The following is a 22,525-nucleotide window of genomic DNA, read 5'->3' on the forward strand; positions in this document are numbered from 1 at the left end:
TCCAAGATGCTCTTAATATGGTCATTCACATAATTACATCCATTTTCGAAAATTATAATCGTCGCATCTCATACGAGTAATTTATTGTTTGAGCAGCGCCATCTGCATATCTTTCTTTAAAAGTAAGAGCTTATGGGAATTCTTAAACACTGACATTTGTTACAATTATTAATGTGTTTGGGGAAGCAGAATTGCTATTATTTTTTTGTGATTAAGTTATGTTTGAAAGATGATGAAAGATCGCATCAAAACCTCATTAACAGTCTGAATGGGTAATTGTGTGAATTTTATAGTGCTCCTGTCACCTATTTTTTCAAACTGCGAGTGTATATTCTATAGCAATAGAGCAATATGCACTCTTTTAGTACTCTGTCATCTTTTTTTTCAAACTAAGAGTGCATATTGCACCACTGCTCTAGAATCGGCAGGGTAATGATGAGTTACTGCTGCTCATTGAAATCCCGGCTATACACTAATCGCATGGTTTTTAGGTACGCTCGAACAAAGCGGGACGGAGTGATAATTTCACCAGTGGCTCGTACGTATTTGAATAGCCGTTGATAAAATTGATCAAATGCTATTCAAAATTTCTCCTGTGAAACGTGACTACCTAACGTATATGTTCATGCACCTCGTACATATTCCTGTGCGGGAATTTCTAACGAATCGGTTCACGCAGGAATGTGTCATGCGCGTTTGTATTATATGCACGGCCTTATTTATGGTGTCAGAGTTTTGCCCGTTTCGTGTTCTTGCTGGTGCTGTCATCTATTTTCCATATTTTTAACCGAAGTTGGTAAATGCTTGAATTTTTCACGCCATGTAGGCATCGTGCTGTGTAGAGTGACTGACCTCGTCTTTTTTTTTGGCATTAGCAGTCGATTTCGTGCAGCAAACTGATTCGAACGAACGAACGACAAGCCACTGTTCCTGTGTTATCAGGTTTGATAAGTGATTCATTTTGTTCCGATTTTTATCACATGTAAAGGAATCTACAAAAAAAAAATGTCGTCATCTAATCACGGGTGAAATAAAGGGACTAAAGGTAAATATTCGAATATTTTTCGTAATCGAATCACTTAATGCCTGTCGATGAGCAGCAGTATTAGTTGGTAGGTCTTAACTGGTAGGCGAACGAGAAACCGCGGGATTCCCTCCCCCACACCATGATTACCGAAGCCGTTTATTCACTCATTTTTACCAAATTTCTTTTCCCTTTGATCTTATATTTCTATTGCATTTTGTTGTTGACAATTCTCGAATTAGCGTTTTAACTATGAAAAATCTTTCTTTTTTTCTAAAGGAAGTAAGAAGCTGTAGAGACAGTGCCAACCCCCCCCCCCCCGGCCCTTACGATCTCCTTTAGACGTAGGGCTGTCTTAATGCATTCGCTCACCCGGGTACAGCTAACACCTTCTATAGCAGAAAGCGTCCGCACGAAGCTTTGACGTCACTGAAGTCGTCTATTTCGCCCGTAGACATCGGATATAGCAGTCCGACTTATGCGAAATCTTTACCTTTTCTTTTGCAGTATATTCAATGGTCTATAGGTAAAATGTACGACTTCAGTGACGTCACGAGCTGACTCTTTTATTGTCACTCGTGACGAGCCAGCACCTTCTAGAGATAGAAGGCCTCCGCACGGGTTGCCAAGTTCATCTGTAACGTCATTAAGACTAATAGCAAGTTTGTCGCATTTTGAACCACAGCATCCCATTTCATTTCTTCTTATTTCGGCGTAGAATCTTCCCGATTGGCTCACAAACACCACATAGTGATTGGATGTGGCGGGCATAGAAATCGCCAATTCTGAGCCCGATCATCTCTTTTCCACACAACGATGATACTGCCACGAGCAAGGGATTTTTTTCCCTGAATATTCTGAGGGAAAATGGACTACTTGCTGACGTCACGAGCAGTGTGCAGAGGCTTTCTATATCTAGGAGGTGCTGCTGACGAGGTGCGAGGACGAGCTGACTCTTATATCAGTGTACAGTACCAACACCTTGGTACAGCCACGTGATAAAACTTGGCTGACTCATCATCCATCATTAACGCACAGTGTGGCCTCAGTATTATCGCTACAGCCAATAGCTGTCTCTCCTATGCCATATTTTCTTTTTCAAACGATTAGGCGTCACATTAAATTAAAAACTGGTTTTCCCTCCCTCGATTTGTCCCCTAGTGATTTTTAGATGGTCGCGCACATAGTAAGGCGGCCAAGAGTTACGAGAATGTAGAGATTAGCGACGAAAATAATTGTGCTGTTCTGTAATACACCGCACACACTCGAGAAGCGAGACAAAGGAGTGAAAGGGTTAACTCTCCAGGAGGTGCGTGACTTGAACAAACAAGATTTTTTCACTTCTGTGTGCTGATTTTTCGCTATCTATACTGATCGATCCTTTATCTGCCTTTTTTTATGGGGGGGGGGAGTGGCTGGAGGCTGAAGGGTCCTTAACTACCGGTTCCTTCGCTTATGGTTTTAACTGGAGAACGTTGACCTTAGGCTGTGGTTATAGTGGAGCGAAGAGGTAAGTGATTCGAGAATTGCGACTAGGAAGAAAAAATGCGTAAGGGTGGAGGAAGAGATGTCCGCGTATAATGATAGAGGAGGAGAACGGAGAAAATGACCGGAGAGGTTCTGAAATGTAAGGGTGTGATGATCCCTCCGCAGAGGGGGGGGGAAAGAAAAAAATGGGAGAACAGACCAATTAGCTCATAGCGAAAATCAGCAGATCGAGGTGGAAACAAACCCGTTTGTTCAAATCGCGCACTTCGTTGAGTGGATTTCTTTCTCTTCTTTGCCTCGCTGCTCTAGTATGTGAGGGGAGGAAAAGAACCATATAATTGTTTTTGTGACTAGTCTCTATTATGCACTCCCGTACCTCGTGTTCGCCTCACTATGTGTTCGACCTGATAGGCTGCTCTCATAGTGGGACGAAGAAATGCGAGTTACAATTGCGACAAGGAAGAAAATATCACATAGGCGGAGACGTGAGAGGAAGAGATTTCCGCATATAGTAGAGGAGGATAGAGGAAAAAAATGACAGGAGGAGTTCTGTAACGTAAGGTTGAGGTGGTGGTGATGATGATGATGATGATGATGATGATCCCTCCACAGAAGCTCTTTTTTTTAAGGGGCAGAAAAAACAGACCAATCAGCAGATCGAGGTGAAAACAAACATATTTGTCCAAGTCGCGTACCTCGTTGAGGGGTTCTCTTTCTCTTCTTTGTGTCTTCTGTTTTCGTCGCTAATCTCTGTTAAACACTCCCGTATCTCTTGCTCGCCCCACTATGTGTGCGGCCTCAGAAGCTTACTTCCAGGTAGAAAAAGTATCCAAATAACGCGTAGACCTCGGATACGTCATTTATATTACCGGGGGCTGTATAGTTATTCAAATACGAAAACTAACTTTTTATACGGACACCCTGTCCTCAAAAACCAAATTAGAAAGTTGTTGTTCTCTCCCTCGTAAGGCCAACAAAAAATATTTCACGTTTGTAAGTACATTATTCGCAGAGATATTTGAATTCAAGGACCGGAGAAAATTTGGGGAAAAAAAACAGCATAAACTAACGGGCAACGTTTCTTTCCCTGATTTCCTAGGAGCAGGTTATTGGCTCCGCGTGCAGAGTGAAAACGCTGATTGGTTGAAAAACCTGAATTTCTGGTACTTAACCAATCCCCTCCTTCACGCTACACACGGCGCAGAAATCCTACTCCTAGGAAAACCCGGCTAGACGCTGTTCTTTCCCAAATTTTCCCGATTTTGGAATTCAAATATCTCAGCGAATAATGCACTTACAAACATGAAAAAAAAAAATTTTTTTGTTGGCGTCAGGAAAGACAGGGCAACAACTTTCTAATTCGGTTTTTAGGATACGTCAGGGGTCCGTATATGAAGTTAGTGTTTGTATTTGAATAACTATACAACCTTTTACAACGTGGATGACGTATCTAAGATCTACACGTTAGGGACTGTCCAAGTATTACGTCAGCAGAATTTTAGCCATTTTTGACCCCCTCCCTCCCCTCTTGTCAGCAAAATTTCGTCAGCTCCTCCCCCCACCTCCTAACGAATATTGGGATCAGAGATGTACATGGGGAGGGGGGGGGGCTAGGAGGGCTAATTAGTTTTTTTATACGAAAAGTATTTTTAAAAAGTTAAAACATTGGAAGAAAACTCCTTAACATGATAGTATAAGAAATTCCTGTTAATTTCAATGCTATTTGAAAGCTAAGAACTGAAAATTTCTCTTCAAGAAATTCATTGTGAACCACCCTCTAACCTCTAAGCCATATATGCTGAACTCCTGACCCGCGGACCAAATGTGGCCCTCGGTGTTATCTAATGTAGCTCGCCACCCCAAACTAATTTTGTAAAAATGAACTAAGCGGCACATTTACAGATCGCTTGAGAGACCTGCGACACATTTCCAGAACACTTGAGCGGTCCGCGTCACGCTTAGAGATTCCCTTGAGTTATGTGCGGCACAGTTTTTCAGCACTTCAGCTGTACCCAGTGCAGTTCTACATCACTCAAGTTACACATTCCCAGATTATTCAAGTTATCTGCGGCATAATTGTGGATCACTTGAGTGACGCGTGGCTCAGCTCCAGAGCACTTGAGCACCAGAGCACATAATCAACAATTTTTAAAGTGAAATTTTAAAAATTTTTTAAAAGAGTTTTTCAAGCGCGGTATCGCCCATTTTTCATAATGTAATGTTGGTCTCTACACCAGTTTATTTTTGTCTTTATTGTCATGTGGGTATTATTTTTCTTCTGTTGAAGATTTCACTCACGTGACACGGGTGAAAGAGGTTTGAAAAAAAGTCACCATGTTAGAGCAGTGGTTCTCATCCTTTGGAATCCCGCGGCCCGGTTTCATTTATTTTTGTAAGTAGAAGGCCCGGTCAAACACATGACTTACAGTGAATGAATGGGGAGAAAATTAAAAGACCAATGACTCGCGGCTGGTTTTAATGATGTCAGGGCCCGGTACTGGGCCGCGGCCCGGCGGTTGAGAAACACTGTGTTAGAGGGTCTGGATGCTGAGGCGTATGCAGGATTAACGTTTGGAGGGGTCGCAAAAGGCTTGGGACTGAAGCTTAGAAAAATTTTCTTCCCGAGAAATTTTGAGTTGCCACCCTTCGGAAAGTATTTAAATTAACATAAATTAGTTAATATAACATAAAGGTATTTTCTTTCGATATTTACATTTTTTATCACCTAAATATTAATTATTTTCCTAATTTTTGGTCGGCTTGAGGAGGGGGCTCAGGTCCCTCCCCCGTGTACCCCTGCGTACGCCTATGTCTGCATGTATCATTTGCTGAGTGAAAAGCACGTAGGAGTTCCAAGATCAACATACATTGAACACTTTCGTGTGAATTTTAGGCCAGAAATACAGTGTAAAAGTTTTATAAAAAAAATTGTATTATAAAACTTGACAAATGCAACCGATAAGCATTTGTCGGATTTGCTCGAATGTAACCGTCCGGGCCGGAACCAGAGGGGGGGGGGACTGGCCAGGGTGGCAGTTTCACATAGGAACAAAGAACGCTGTTATAAAGTTATCGAATTTTAAAGTTGTGTGGGCGGCAAAAAATTTTAGTTTAGGCGTTGGTAACCGATACGTTATCGGTTGTATTTTTCGCGTTTTATAAAACTTTTATAGTGTAACATAAAATTATTATAATGTAATCCCGTCCTAGGCCGGGACCACACTATAACAGTTCCATAAAAGGTCTTGAAAAAACGACCAATAAGCGTGTCGGTTAAATTCGAGCGAATGTAAACTATAGGCTTATTGGTTGTATTATCAAGTTTTGTAAAAGATCTTTTATCAAACTTTTATAGAGTATCCCCGGTCTTATGTGCATTTGTGTAAAATGCATATGTAAGTCACAAATTAAGATCCATTATGCTAACCAGAAAGCATAAAAAATTGAAATAAAACTTATTTTTTATTACTCATAGAGTACGTTGATTGGCATAATGGTCGGGTTATTTTTCTTTTAACCACATAATGTTCTAACTTTTTTTGTCATTTTCAACCACTTTTATGCAAAAATTTGTCTTTTTTCCCCTCAATTATATAACACTTTGAGCGACATTGGTGAGATATCTCGCCTCCTTAGAAGCTCCTCACATTTTAGCATTGAAAAACTTAGATGTTTTGTAAAGTTGATTTCGCAATATGGCACACTTTTTTTCCCCTGAACCTAAACAAGCATTTTTGATCATAGAATGTGTGGTCGAATCACAACAGCAAAGTAGATAGAGGGTGTTTTTAGAGAGTGCACAACAAACAGCACTTCACGAAAATCAAATATGAGGGTCATTTCATATGTAAGGCACAGGTTGGCAACCGTCCGCAGTGTTGCCGACCTTGCTTAGCGCCTGCTGCAAATCGGAAGAAAGGCTACTTCATTAGAAAAAATATACGACACATTTTATTAAGGGATTTAGTGATCTCTGAAATCCTATCTAAAGGGCTAAAACTAAAAGTTTGTAGTCAATCAATCTATAGGGGTTCCCAACTTCGAGCCGCGAACGCAAGCCGATCTCCATGTTAAAAAGTCTCGCCGCAAAAAGCAACAGGCCTACAACGTTACGATCATTACACTTCACTCACTATGAGTTGAAAAAAAATTCATAGTTTAAAAAATTGATTGCAGATGGCAGCGCTACACATAACAAGCATTACTCAGAAAAAACTTCACGGAAGGTTCTATACGTACACACACATTCCAACATGTACCAATTCGTTAGAAGTTCCGCAGAGGAATATGGACGAGGTGCGTGTCTGGTTTAGTAGTAGTCAATTATCTATATCAATGTACAGTATGTATGTAAATATTATGGTTCATTAGGATAATAGATGCCACAAATACAATATAGGATCCTGTGAGTTGACTTGGAGTCACGGGGTAAGAAGAGGACGTAGAACACAATTTCTAGAGAGTTGGATGTGTGGCTGGGAAAATTAGTTTGAATGATTTCATAGTAAAGTTCTAATATAACAGTACTTATTAGAATTTTTGTCGAATTGCATTGAGAGAGAGAGAAGCGGTTGTTATTTGTTATTGGTTTATTGCGTTGTGAGATCTTGACGCATTCGAAGATGTGTGAAATGTTTTCATTTATCTTGATCACTGTTCAATTAAGTGGGCGGTACCACACCCTGTGAGGTGATCTGAAACGAGCCGACGATCATATGGCTCCTATATAGGCTCTATGGTCTCCTTAAGTAGAGAGGCCCTAAAACTGACTAATGTGACTGTAAAAGAAATGGGGTTTCGTTACAATAATAGACCTAAAGTGTCGACGAAAAAAAAGGGAACTTGGCCCTGAAACTGGCCAGCGGGAGGAGAGGCAGACGAATTTCGTTAGTTGTTCCTCCTTGGGGGGGGGGGGATCTCCTACCTTCCAACATTGTAAAGACTTTCTTATATATACAGAACATGTATGTAGAAATATTATTTATCCAGTGCTTTATTTGAAATTTTCACCACATACATTGTGTATGCTATATTATGCCAGTACAAAATTTTACATATCTCTGATATTTAATTTTTTTACAAATTTTCAAAAAAAAACAAAACTCATTGAAAACTGCTTGTGCGCATGATCAAATAACATGACATCAATGAAACTGAGTAAAAATTGATTGTAAAAAGTAAGGAAACTTGTTTAGTTCATAAAATAACGAAAAAGATTTGAGATCCATTCATAAATACGTCTCGGATTATAATTTGTTTTTAATTTTTAAAATTTAATTGGAAAATTAAAATTTAAAATTTAATTTTTAATAAGATTGTGCCGATAAAATCTCAATCTCTTTCATCATTTTATGAACTTAACAGTTTTGTTTTTATATTTGGAAAATTCAAATTATATATATATCTTTCATGTAATTTTAATCATGCGCACAAGCTGTTTTTAATGCATTTTTTGAAAATTTTGTGAAAACGTAAGTATTGGAAATATGTAAAATTTTGCACCAGCATAGGATAACATACACAATCTATGTGGTAGGTTTGAAAGAAATCAATAAATAATATTTTTAATAAAACATTTCCATGTAGGGAAGTTTTTTACCTTGTTAAAAGGTGGGAGACCACCCCCGCCCCTCACGCAGTGTAGGTGCTTCTGGCTTCTAATTTAGCAGCTCGCTGAGAATAATTTGTTACCTATTTGAATTTCTAGTAATCAAGATGCCTTAATTTCAATTAGCATAATTTAGCCTGGTACGGGACCGAATAAAATTCTCCTTCCCAAAAGTTCCACGATGTCATGAATATGGCCGTGCAGGTAAATTTCATGAATTTCCTCGAATTTCAAAATGTATGCAGCCATAAGCCTCACGTGCATGTCATATAAAAAATTTGTTATTTGAGTAGCACTTTCTGCGATGCTTTTTAGATCTGTTGATGGCGTTCGATAGCAGGGGCGGCTCTAGCCAACATCAGAAGGCCTCCGCGCGAAGCTCGTGATGCCACTGAAGGTGGTTATCTCTCTCATAGCCATTGAATGCACTACAAAAAAGGGTAAAGATGGCGCATGCATCGGCTTGCTATATCCAATGGCTGTAGGTGAGATGGCCTTCTTCAGTGACGTCACAAGCTTCGAGCGGAGACCTTCTGCTATAAGATGGCGTTGCTGTAGCTCACCTGCCGTCCGGTTGCGAAATCTCGTGTGCCTCTCCTGGCGGGAGGCTGATACGGCTTCAGCCAAGAGGACTCTGGAGACTTTTTCACATAGGGTAGACGCGCTCGCATTCGTTCCTTGAAGTAAGAAAAACCAATCACCACTGCGCCGCCAACGGGGTTCGAACCTGTATCCTCATAATGAGAGTTCAACACGATATTCATACAATCACTCGCATGGCAGTGAGGACCGCTAAGGTAAGTAGACGGTATGGGTATACATTAAATCTAGGATGAACCAGATTTTTTTACCCGTCTGACGCCGCACACGATAATTGAGGCAAAATTCTCTTGACCATACGTCCCGCTTTGAAAGAAACTGCCGTTTTTTTGTTGTTTTTTTTCCCTCTTTCCCCACATTACAGTTCTTATCGGCGAACAACAAGCACGCTCTTACTTAACAGAGCACGCTATCGAATTAATACATCAAAGAAAGATGTTAATAGCGAATTGATTTTTTTAATTTATTTTTTTTATAAATAATTTTTCTGACAAAACTTTTAACTCTGGAACAAGAAAACACTTGTAAAGCTGTATTTTTTATTGAGAATCCATATGCAAAATCAATTTAAGGACAAGCAAATAACATGTATGGTGTACATTTATTTTTTTAAATTCGAAAAATGACTGATAACTAATCTTATGCTCGCCAGAGGGTGCAAAATACATCTCGACTTTTCCGTGTTGATGAGGAGGTTTTCTGGGAAAATTCGCTTATGAAACATTCTGGCGTTATATGGTTAACATAATTCTAACTATTTTTTAGTCTTAAAAAAATCATATGTAATAATATATAATCACTGTATATCAAATGTATATATCCACTGTTATTTGCCTGAACTTATTTCGTTGTTCATAGGCGTTACACAGCCTAGAACCACCCTATTAGAGGTTCGTCGTTTTATTCTAGGTACTCAATGACTATGGTTAAGAAGCCGGTTTACGAAATCCTAACAAACAGTCGATGGAAGAAAATAATTCTGTGGTGTTTGGTCAGAACATGGTAAAACCCCAAAATCACAGTTTTGAGATATAAGCATTTTCTCATTGCCATTTAAAAATCAAAAATAAAGTATACACACAAATACAAATGGAAATATCATACATCAGCATGTTGTTTAGCCGTATGCTTCATTTTTAGGATTGAATTTTTGTATTTAATCTAATTTTTTTAATAGAGTTGAACCTTGTTAACGCCAAAATACCTACTGCAAGGTTTCCAGGGTGGAAACTAAGAAAGTGGGGGGGGGGGGTCTGGTGGTCCAAGCATTTGGCCGCTCCCGAAAAATTACCGGGAGAGGCTGACAGGGCTCCACAGCCCGGTTGCCCGAGAAGATTTTCGTCATTTCTTCTTTTTTTTTTTTGTTTTTTAACCCCACTGCAGGTTATGGGGGTCATGGCCGAATAAAACAAAATGTACACTTGCCCCGTGAGATAGAGTTCATTTTTGTTTCTGGTGTTACTGACCCAGGCTCCATATCTGTTCCCGCAAGTGTTCTCAACATTTTCGTTGCCAAGCTATGGCTAAAAAGAGTGGCAATGCGTAGTGTCGTGTGAATTTTTATTGTTCCGAAATTTTAAAAATTTATATGCCTAAGCAAAAGACTGCCGCCCGGGTGCGCCGTATCTCTTGCACCCTCGCTTAAGCCGCCCCTGTTCGATAGGGATATTTACAAAATGACGTTCATGATAATTATTACTGTTATAAGAGAAGAATACAAAACAGTAATATTTTTATGTGATAAAAATTTGAAAAAAAAATTCGGTGAAAATGTCGATAAAAAATTTATCAGATTTTTCATGAAAATAATTATTATGTTTATTTATAATTTATAAAATTATGTGTACAAAAATGTCGCAAATGGTGGTGTGAACTCCTGAGTTCCACAGTAGTGTTGCTCTGCATAATGTTATCAAGATGGCAGCGCACGGTGTTTTTTTCAACAATTTTTCGACAATTTTAATTGATATGCAGCTATACGTAAATGACAAACACATCTCGTAGGAAAAAAAATGTCGATTCAAGTAGCGTCATCTAATAGTAGATAAAAGTATTCAAAATCTAAAATTTTGATAATTGGTAGTTATCAGTCTTCTTTCACAGGAGGAAACAAATTGTGATTATTTTCTGTTAGAATGGTAATTAAAAAAATGTTAATTTATTATTAAGAATAATTATTTGAATAATAGTTGGAAGTAGTTGTATTCAAATTTCACTAATAGGCTTGTGGCCGTGTTTCAGGTGTGGGCGGAGATGGGGGGGGGGGAGAATTGCCCCCAGCTTCAAAGGTGGAGTCCACTGATCTAATGTATATATGAATTGACATCATAGTGCCCACCCTCCCCCCCCCAGACTTCCAGGTCTATTGCCGCCTATGGTTTCAGGCTAAAGCTGAGAAAAGCCACGGCTTCGCCTATGGCTCTACACGAGTAGTATAACCCCGTAACCGCTAGGGTTCTGCTGTCCTTCTCCTTTTAAAAGGACCCCCATGATAGGTTAATCTGTAAGCAGTTCGTGGGTTGATCTCGACCTGGAATTGGGCGGGATTCTTCACTTACGGAAGAGAAAGATGACAGTATGTACGTCGTTGCCACAGAAATTACCCCTCACCGAGGGGTTAGCGCACCAACCACTTGGTGAGATACTAGGAAAGAAATGTTTGCTAGGAATCTGAACCTATAGGGACCGATTTAATCATGCCCTCCGTGTGCTTAGAATGACCACGGTGCTACACAAACGATCGGCTGATAAGAGATAGAATTTCTCCGTCTAGAGCAGTCTCCCAAACTTCTTTTGCCCTAAGCCACAACTAGGAACGAGAATTTACGCTGTCGCCCCATTTATATGCCTCTCTCCTCCTAATTTCTAACGAAAAAACAATAAACTCAGACCACTTCCTAATAGGGCATCAGATCCCTCTGCCTTTTTCTACTTGTTGCCCGGCCCGCAATATCTGAAATCGACCTTTCTTTGACCAATGATTCTTTTACCATTCAGGCTTTTTATATCCCACACTTAAATAACACACACAAATTCGTCATTTACACTTAAAAATATGGAAAGCAGATGGCAGCACCAGTATAATGCGGCACACTCACAACTCTGACAACATGAATATGTTAGAGCCCACGCATTCACTCAGATCATACATTCTAGAATGTACCGATTCATTAGAAATTCCGCAAAGGAATATGTATGAAGTAGGTGCATGTAAATGATTAAGTATGGCTTTATATCATACTTGCTCAACCGATGATCCGCGGGCCAAATGTCACTCTCGGAGTCATCTGATTTTGCCCGCGACCTCAAATCTAAATTTTGTAAAAATTAACTAAGCGGCACATTTACAGATCACCTATGTGACCCACGGCATATCACTTAAAAGTCACTCACAGCCATAAACAGATACAGAGTCCTCTTAAGAAAAAGGGCGAATCCCTGATAGTGTATACGGGCAGGAGTAAATATCCACGTTCGTCCTTACTCCTATGCCAGTAATACAAATTCTCACTGAATGGGGGGGGGGGGGAAGGGGGAAGGGTCATTCCCCATAGGTGTACGCCGAGTTTTCTTGCTGGGTGGAGTTTCAATTTCTTTTTTCTTCTGGGGGTGGATCCTGCAAAATAACACAGTACTCTCGGCTGAGAAGGGGTGGTTAGAACAGCAAAACCAGCCTTTGTGTAGGCCAATGGTCCTCCCCATTGCCTTCCTCCTATGCCTGCAGTACAATCACAAGTAAGGGACCCGTGATTCATTTATACGTTGCTTAAATGGCCTGTGGCACAGTTCCAAATCACTTACTGTGGGTAGCAGTTGCACATCATTCAACTGGTCCGCGGCACAATTCCAGAACACTTAAAGGACCGGCGGCATATTTGCAGATCACTCGGTTAAACCGCGAAGCAGGTTTCAAATCACTCATGCACAGACGACTGTGCACTCATCTGAAGCACATTTATAGATGACACAAGTGACCCACAGCATATTTATAGAGCGTTTAAGCGGCCCGTGGTTCCGCATCACTTATGCTACCCGCAATACATGTCTAGGTCACTCAAGCGGCCCATGGCTGATTTTCCGATCACATAAGTGATCTACGGCCCGCTTCCAGGTCAGGGGGTCATTCAAGTATTGCGTCAGCATCGGGGGATTCGGATTTGCTGACTTGATGACAAGGGGGAAGGGGTGTTTCAAGGTTGCTTACGTCATCAACCACCTTTTTTAAAGATATGAAATATTCTAAGCTGCAGACGAAATTTTTCTGACGGGAAAGGGGGGGGGGGCTCGAAAATGGCTAAAAATCTGCTGACGTAATACTTGAATGGCCCCTCACTTGGTTCGCGAAGGGTTTTCAAACTAATGAAGTGGCCCCGCACTCTTCTAAAGGTTAAAAACCCCTGCTTAATATCGTGGGAACCTTGGTCTCCGGGTTCTGAGGTCACTTATCTGTTGAGTAAGCATGTAGCCATGAAAAAACATGTTCCGTATTTCAATTACGAAAATCGAAATCTTCAACTACTGCAGTTAGAATAACTTATAAAGAACCTTGTCATGCTCATATCCTTATAATGAATTTGATGGGGGGGGGGGTGAGATGCCATCACACTCTTCCCAAATAATATTCGCTGAGATATTTGAATTCAAAAATCTGTAAAAAATTGGGAAAGAATAGCGTAATGAGCTTGTCTCTGTTAGTCTATGCCGTTCTTCCCAACTTTTCTCCGATTTTTGAATTCAAATAATTCAACGAATGTTGCACTTAGAAAGGTGGAATTTATTTATTTTTTGTTGGCTTCACGAGAGACGACTTTGCTGTGGTGGTGGTGGAGTGGTCATAGTGATGGATTCGCATCACAAGATATACGGGGTTCGAACCCCACCGGCACGAAGGTGGTTTGTGGTTCTCAACTTCGAAATGCGAGCCGATCTCCATGTTAAAAAATCTCCCCACAGAAAGCAACAGGTCTACAAACGGAACAAATATTCAATCATTACACTTCACTCACGCCACTTCTGAAATACAGATGGCAACACTGAAATATCAGACACAGCACTAGATACGCACTCAGACTGTTCCATACACACACTCACACTTCCAGCACAACTCACTAGATCAGGGGTTCTCAAACTATGCTCCCTGGTGCGCCAACTTTTCTCAGGGACGTCGTAGAGTGGTGACCCTGGAAAAAGTTTTTTTCGAAAATATTATCTGTTAAATAGCTCTGGAGGGGGGGCAGCAGAGCAGCATTGAATGGGGGGGGGAGGGGCACTGCGGGTGGAAAAAGTTTGAGAACCGCTGCGATATATAATGAATTTTTGATGGTAGTAAATTGCACATGGCGATAGACCTGAGTTGTGCTCGGTTTGAAAGTATTAAAGAAAGGAGAGGCAGGGCGACAACTTTTCAATGGGGATGTTGAGTGCACGTAGGCCGTATGAAAAACTAATTTGATTATTTTTTTATGTGTTCGATCCCTCTAACAAATTTTAAGATTTCAAGTGACTGAACGTCATTCGAAAACTTTTTGTAATTGAAAGTATGTTCAGGATCGGACTGAGTGCAGGTGCGAAGGGTGCGATCACTCTTGGCCGTAAAACATTAGGGGCCAAAAAATTGGATTTTATTGCATTCTATACGTATGTTATTTATACGTATATTATACATATATGGTGACCATACGTCCCGTATTTCCCGGGACAGTCCCGGTATTTTCGGTTTTTTTTGGCTGTCCCCACTTTTTGGCAAAAGTGTCCCGGTTTTTTTCGTATTTTGCACGAAGCCTACTTGAATTTTTATTCTTTATTGAAGTCAAAGATTGAAATTATTTTTCAACTTATAAACTATATTCTGATAATCACAAGTATAATTGAGAATATTAATCTCCCACATTTGTCTTAGTGAACGTTTGTTTTCATGGAATTAATTTTAATCCACTGCAATTAGCAGTAATGCCGCATTTTTCCGCCATTGTGATTTTTCCGTTATTTCAACAATATTTGGCGACTTTGTTCGGTTTTGGTGTCATTTTTGGCGATAATTGGCGACGTCCCGTATTTTCCCATATTTGGAATCCCAATTTCCCGTATTTCTCTCGAGGAAGTATGATCACCCTATTTTTGACAGAACCCCAGACAAAATTTTTAGTTGGCTCTTTATATTGACTGTTAAGATAATTTACAGTTTTAAATACAGTAAACCCCCCCCCCTTTTTTTTTTTATTGTCAATGGTGAGGGTCTCAACTGGGGGGAGCAGGCGGATCTGGTGTTGGACCAGAATGGGCGTCAAATTCCCCCTTTAACAGCTTCTACATGCAAGGGGCACCAAAATTCCGGCTTGCCCCGTGTAACAAAGTATCTAGTTGCGGCCCTGGCAATGGTGGGACAATGAAAATTCATCCGTAAAGAGGGAAGTGATAATCAGAGGTTATATATAAATACGTACTTTTACTATGGTATAAAAGAAATCCTTTTTTTTTTTTTTTTTGCCGTAAAAAACTGTTAAAAGGGGTTGTACTGTATTAAAGAGGGCCGCAAAATGACAAAATTCGACCCTGGGTATATTCAACACCCCCCGTAGATAAGATATCTAGATAAGATAGATCTTATCTTTCGGGGGCTGTTGGTATATTTCTAATGCGAGTGGTTTCAGAGATATATATCCGCTGTGCAAACAATTTGGGACATTCCGTTTATGGGGATGAATAAACACATTTCATCCCTATTTGAAATGTTTGTATTTTTCAAACTAGATGTCGCTGTTAGTCACTCATTCAATTTTAGGTTGTTTCTTTTGCTTCTTGCCTTCTCGTCTGTTTTCCTAAGCAGACTATAAGTTTCCCGTGCTCCGTCGCAGTTTGAACAGAGCCGTCTGAAAGAGGAGAAAGTTACGATGGCGACCTTCACAAAGTTTTTGAGGAGTTTTCATACATCGACGAAAAGACTTTCCTCGGGATTCCCCCCAGATCCCGCGAAATTCGAAGGTAATTATCAATCAATTATTACATGATGCAATATTATTTATCGATGAACTTGGCGAGATTCATTTTCAAATGACGCCAGCTATAAATAAACACCGCTTAATGTAACTCCCAAATGATGATTAATTGAAGAAATTTGTGTCTCAGATGAAATATTTGAGGTATAAATTAGGTTATTGTGGAGTCCCGTGGAGTTTATCTCGTTATTGGCGAACTTGGATCTTGCTTTAAACAGAGGCGCGTTAATGATTTTGCGCCTTCTCCCATAATGTACTAATTTTCTGAACCAATTATTCCTCGAATTCTCCGCCCTGTGATATAACACGCTTGCCCCTCCCCTTCTGTAAGTATGCCTGCGTCTTCGAGTCTTCCTTTTGGTCACTCACATGCTCACGAACTCTAGGTCACTCTTTTGGCCATTCACATGTGCTTGTACACTGTTTTGATCGCCCACATGCTTTGCACGCTGTAGGTCACTCTTTCAGCCATTCATATGCTTGCACATGCTCTAGGTCAGCGATTCTCAACCTGTGCTCCGCGGAGCCCTTGGGGCTCCCAGTCCATAACGTAATGTGACTGGGAAAATAAAATAAATCAGTAAATTTGATAGATAAATCCAAAAAAGAGGTCTACTCACACACACACAGGAGTCCGCCATAAACATTAAATACAAAAATAGCTCCTCAAGTTAAACAGGGCTCCGCGAGTCAAAAAAGTTTGAGAACCGCTGCTCTAGGTCAATATTTTGCTTGCTCATGTGTTTGCACACTCTTTTATTTACTCACATGCAAGATCACTGTCCCAGTCTCTCTCTCTGGACAGAGTTGGATTCATCATTTTAAAATTTTGTCATCCTTCTCTCATTATGTACTAATTTTCTTAGGCAATCATTCCAAAAACGCTTGCCGCCCCACGCTATAAGCCCTCCTGTAAATACGCCACTGGCTACAATCTAAGTTACATGAATACGACACTGCCGCTCACAAAAGTTGAGCAACAAACCGAAAATTTGTCTGTGTGTCTGACGTTAAAAACGAAAAGCTACTATATTTGCAATCATGGCAGGAAAACTATTATGCAGCAAAAAACTGGCATAGCAGGATGTTGAAGGTGCTAATAAATTTCATACAAAAATGGCATCATTTGAATAGGTTTTTTATTTTTACATTGCGCTGTTGTAAATGAAAAGTTGAATAGCCAAATTAAAAAAGAAGCAAAAGAATACACGACATCATTGAAGTGATAATATATGATGGACAGTTACAGGTTATCTTGGAGCGAGCACATCCAAGTAGTTGATGTAGTGCGAGCCCTATAGTGAAACACTACATCATTAGTCATCAGTGAATCACTATCAAAGTGAAAGAACAGAGTCCAAGATATTCATGAGAGAATGTCTAAGCTTCCATCATTATACATGTGTTTTTAGACTTTATGCTACAGATCGCACAAAGCTTTTCAATTTGGTTCAAGAGTTTCGGCATAAACAGAACTTCGCTCATGGTATGGAAAATAGATAGGGTGTAATGTTATAACAAGCATTATGCAGAAACAAACTTAATGTTAGATTCATGACAACATTCAACATGTACAAATTTGTTTAAAATACTGCAGAGGAATATGGATGAGGTGCATGTGTGATTTAGTAGTAAAAGTGTCAACAGAAAGAATGGTGTCACTCTAAGCACGGCTGCGTGAGATGGTCACATGTATGCGAGTCAACCAATGGTCAGTATCTCAACGTCCTTGCACCATGGGATAAGTTTGAACTAGACTCAAGATCACCTTCTTTGGAAGGCACAACATTAGGGGAATACGTTTTGCACAGATAATTTCTGATTTTCTCTACATGTGACTCCCGGCAGAAACGAATGTGGAAAACACCTGAAAATCTATATCAGACCCATGGCATCCACAAAAGGCACACCTACAGTGTTGGTGGTTTAATGGTCTGGGCAAAAATTGTTATTTGCACTCCATCAAACTTCATGTCTTCACTAGAGGTTCAGAGACAGTAGTCCACTATCAAGTTGACCTTTTTGCACCATATATTTGCATCATTTATTTCTGAAACAGGATCCAATGTCATGGTTATGGACGACAATGCAACAGTTTATGTTGCCAAGCATTATGTTCAGTTACTTTCCATGATCCTCGCAGAAGCTTCAGCGAGCGGCAAACGTGTCTTTCATATGTATGAATCCCAACAAGTTATCAAGAAAGACATCCTCAAAGAGTGGCAAGAATATTGGGATGATAGCAACAAAGGAAGGGTCACATATGCTATCTTCCCTAAGATTAGCACCACAAGAATTCAAGGAGACTTTTATATAAATCAATTACTCACGCAACATGGTGCCACAGGAATTGCTCAAGCTAGGTTTCATGGAAAGTCCCCGATGTGTATTTTCTGCAACAAAGATAGTGGCACCACCCAACATCTTATATATCAGTGCGAATATTGGGAAAGCCAGAGAAAGAAGATAAACTTCACAAGCAATAACATTCCAATTACGGCACTGATTAAAAACCAAAAAAAACAAGATCCTCTGGTATAATGGACTTGGCAGTGCAAAGGTACTTAGGAACAGAGTGAAATGTTCCTGTCGAGCCTGTGTATGAAGAAGGAGCAGTCACATTCCATATTCACTGACCTCCCACAGTGAACTTTTTGTCACTCAATATATGATCGTTCTTTCAACAGCTCGATTATGTGAAGAGAAATCCCCAAAGCAGAAGATTTTGCATTGTTCTGCGATAAGCCCTTGACTGACTAGAAATGCTCTACGGTAAAAATTCCCATAATAGTGTTTTCTACATTTTTTTAAATTATTTCCATATTGTTCTGCGATGTACGTCTTAGATTTCAGCACATTCTGCTTTTGGGGATAAACCCAGGAAAGAAAATCCAACTGCTCTTGCGGGGAATTGAACCCACTTCCTCTCACTTGCTGGGTCAGCGCCCTTGACCACTAGACTATAAAGGCAACAAATCCTCTCTCCTTACAGCTCGTGTGCTCTAAGACTGTCCATGTATGGGGGGGGGGAGACCCATACATGGACAGCCAGGCGTAACTCTGATCAAATCTTGCATTGCTGACACTGCCACCAGATGGTGACATGCCTGAAGATGGTGACTTATCCATTGGTTAAATTTGCCAAGATTTTAAAAGGGCACGTGTATATGAGCTTTGAAAGTAGCTGTAAAGCTTGTCAATGAGGTGCTCCTATGGACTCGGGACCTTTGATGTTGCCCAGGATCCACTGGTTGATATGATTTCTGGCAATTAAAGTTTGATAGTTCTAGATGACACAGAATTTCTTGACAGATAAATATTTTTGTACAATTTGGTGGTGGTGACATGCGATGCACACCCAGATCAATTGTAAGTGTAAATGTGCAAACAGTGGCAGCATCAAGCTTGTGATGGGTTTTTTTTGCAAACAATATTCAATTGACACACGATTTTGAAACCTCTAACTTATGAACTACACGTTTTTAAGAACTAATGTTGTGGTTCTACACAATATATACAAATTGTTTTGCCATTTACAAACTTTCTTTCACATCTGTATGGGTTCATAAAAATGAATATTGACAGTAATATGTAACATTTTCGAAAACTTCAGTAATATCCGAGGACTATTGTACTTTTATAATAATGATGCAAATAATGACTAGCATTTTCATTTGTTACATGAATTTGATATTGTTTTGCTTTTAATTACAGGGCCTATGAAGTTATGGCGCAACCTGACATTTTTCGTAGCGTTTCCGGCGATAGGCTTGTGTATGGTGAATGCCTACCTTGGTGAAAAAGAGCACTTAGAGCATTTTCATAGACCAGAATTCATTCCTTATGAGCACAAGCAGATACGCCATAAGGTGAATTTTCTGAATATTCTTAGAAGTTTTCGTTTCTACTTGTGGTTTCGTGTTTCTTCAAACAATTATTTTAAATTAATTTCCATAACATTGAAACCAAGTTCGCCCAAATCAGAAAATCATGTGCAAGCACGTGGTGGTCTTGCGGCATGCCCTACAAGCAGTGCCAGACTCGGTCATTTGGCAGCCCTCACGGAAAGCAGTTCAATGATCCTCTGCAATATCTGTAATCACCCACAGGAAAAAATACAGTGACAGGAATCTGTAGCCTAGGGGAATGTAGGAATATTTTCTTGATTTATACATTTACCAGAAACTTCGTGTAGGGATTTGACCTTTCTTAGGATCCATCAAATTCCCTACTGCAGGTATCACTGCATGTCCCGATAATTAAATTTGGGCACTGATGTTAATGTTTCTACATATAATTAGAGTACTGCTGGTCACCTGAAGGCCATTGCCTGGTTGCTCCTGTGTCCTGGAGAGATCAAAATCTTTCATTTTTAAGTTTTTGAACTGTGAACCTACAAGGAGAATCAATTTAATTTGAGTTTTTCTTGCGGAAAAGTCCTACTTCTGGTAGTATGCCAAATATCCCTTTGTTGAAGCCCTGCTTAAGAATAGGAGTGGGGGGTATGGGTTTCTATTCATATGTCTGTGCATAAGAAGTCACATAAAGCATTGAGGAGGGGGACTGAAGTTGCCCCTTGTCCTGTATATACAGGACTTTAACCTGTTGACACAAAGGGAGGGTCACGTTACATTTTATATTCGTTAACTTTTAGAGTGGGGACTCGGTCCCCTTACAAAATTTATTGGAGGTGCTCAAATACCTTCTGTCCCCAGGTTCTGGTACCTATGCATATGCGTGGCTGCTGATAAGTGTAAGGCTCATATTTATTATACGAGACATCTATAAATGGATAGAATTTCAATCTACCATTTTTTAAGCGTTTAAAATTGAAATTCAATGTGTTTTCAGTGAATTTTTTATCCAGTTTCTAGTACCATCAGGATGTTTAGAAAATCGAATGGTTTGCTTCTGATGCTGTTATCTTAGTAATTTATGCTTATCTTTTGTCATTTTCTAGGGTTTTCCATGGGGAGATGGCAACCATTCGCTGTTCTTCAACCCCAAAGTGAATGCCACCCCGAATGGGTATGAAGATGAAGAATAGATGGTACTTTAAAATATAAATCGGACTATTATTATGGTGAAACTATTCTTTGTCGTTTTTTGGAATTTGTAGATTTGAAATGTAGTAACGTAAAGATTCTATAAAGTGTGATGAAGAAGTATTTGTTATTCTTTTTTTTTTCAATGCACATCTCTGTTACTTGGAATTTCGCTGAGTGATATGTGTCTCGAAATTTTTAGAATTGTTTCAACCACAGTCAGTATTCTCGGTTTTTGTATTTGCAATCTCTTTCCTAGTTTTCTTTAAAGCACTGTTTCAAGTGCTAATTCTCGTATCGAAACAAAATAAGAGAATTGTAGCCTACATGTTAAATTAACATTTTAAAACAATCCTCCTATAGGTTTTTCCTAGAATACTTGATCAATAATAATGAAATAACTTCGTGTATAGTATTTGGTTTTGCCTGATTATATTTTTCATGCCTGCAATGTCTTTGAAACGTCAACCTCGGTCATAATGACAAAATTTCATGGAATCTCTCCAATGTCGTTACGACCGAAGTTTCATTTGTGGAACCCCTTTACAATCAAAGACGAAATATTTTGACCAATCACCGGTGAAATGAATTCAATCCAATGTTCTATGTTTTCCATCTTCTCTCTTCACCATGGTGAAGATTTGCACGTTGGGAAATCTACAGAGGCGGGATAAATCAAGCTCACTGCTGTTGAAATCGAAGTGATACCCAACGAAGTTGATCAAGATTAAGCAGGGATGGGCTTTATACCTAACCACACATTAGAAAAAAACAAGGGAATAGGAGAAAAAATATATGAAAAGTGAAACACCATAATAGGTAAGATTTTTTTTTTGTTCCTTTTTACCCTCATCCTATGTGTTGTCTTTTGTTCTTACATGTACAGTGCATTGGCCTACTCAAATGGGAGTTTTTGGGGACCTCCCCCCCCCCCCCCTATTCCACCCAAACTGAGATTACCGTGTATTTTTGCAGTAAAAAATTTTACGCCCCATTGAGAGAAGAGAATCCCTGCCTGTGAAAAATCATGCTTATGTTGCTACCTCCAGTGTCCATGAACATCCTGGCTTACACCAGAAGGCCAGATACTCTTTCTAGCAACAATGCATTGTGCCTCAGTGTAATTTTGAATCATTTTAAAAAATTTAGCCCCCCCCCCCTTCCCGGTCCAGTACCAAATCCTAATGCACCATTTTCTTGGCTTTGGAGGAGGGGAGTTCGATGTCTATTTCAGAAGTTTGGACAGAGTTTTAGGTATTGTATGCTTTATGTCAAAAAGCTAAAGTTATAAAATGTACATTTTTTGTCCTGTGTTGCCGTTATCCCCCAAAACTTAGCGGCCTAGTGCTGCGGCACCCTTCGCACCTGCCTAAATCCAGCCCTGAGATTATAAAGTGGAAGACAAGTTCATTGTGTATCAAAATGCAAGAGCTTTTGTAAGCTCAAATCTACAATGGATTTTTTTTTTTTCATTATAACTCCACCCGTCATGTTCTTCACCTATGCTTTTAGACTCAAATCCTCCCTGTTCTCTCCTATGGCTGTGAAACTTGGTACCCCCCATACTCAAACCAGCAGACAAATTGGAATCTATCCATAATAAGTCCACATGCTTCATTTTTGACTGCTGGTCTTCCTCTGTCTCCATTTTGGAACTCAAGCACCAACTCGATATCAAACCGCTTACCTCTTAGGTCAGCAGTACATTATAAACGTTCTTTTATAAAATTTGAGAAATTCAACTAGTAAGATTATGGGTTTTATT

The 22,525-nt window shown here is 39.8% G+C and overlaps 1 protein-coding gene across 1 annotated transcript; it reads left to right on the forward strand.

Moving 5' to 3' along the window:
* The first annotated feature begins 15,539 nt into the window (after positions 1–15,539).
* LOC149083562 (cytochrome c oxidase subunit 6A1, mitochondrial-like) lies at positions 15,540–20,883 on the forward strand. Its single transcript, XM_089234078.1, has 3 exons — positions 15,540–15,701; positions 19,430–19,584; positions 20,676–20,883. The coding sequence occupies exons 1-3, from the start codon at positions 15,611–15,613 to the stop codon at positions 20,760–20,762; spliced, it is 333 nt and encodes a 110-aa protein (XP_089090204.1). The 5' UTR covers positions 15,540–15,610; the 3' UTR covers positions 20,763–20,883.
* The last annotated feature ends 1,642 nt before the right edge of the window (positions 20,884–22,525 follow it).

Source organism: Pholcus phalangioides, unplaced genomic scaffold (assembly GCF_987345545.1).
Source record: "Pholcus phalangioides strain wild (caught in Gottingen) unplaced genomic scaffold, Ppha-v1.0 ptg000008l_1, whole genome shotgun sequence".
Classification (NCBI taxonomy): Eukaryota; Metazoa; Arthropoda; class Arachnida; order Araneae; family Pholcidae; genus Pholcus; species Pholcus phalangioides.

What these genes read in the sequence shown, in the direction of transcription:
- LOC149083562 (XM_089234078.1), top strand. Translation starts at nt 15,611, where the DNA reads ATGGCGACCTTCACAAAGTTTTTGAGGAGTTTTCATACATCGACGAAA. An exon ending in AGATCCCGCGAAATTCGAAG is followed by an intron (nt 15,702 to 19,429) that starts GTAATTATCAAT and finishes TTTTAATTACAG; the next exon opens with GGCCTATGAAGTTATGGCGC. An exon ending in ACAAGCAGATACGCCATAAG is followed by an intron (nt 19,585 to 20,675) that starts GTGAATTTTCTG and finishes GTCATTTTCTAG; the next exon opens with GGTTTTCCATGGGGAGATGG.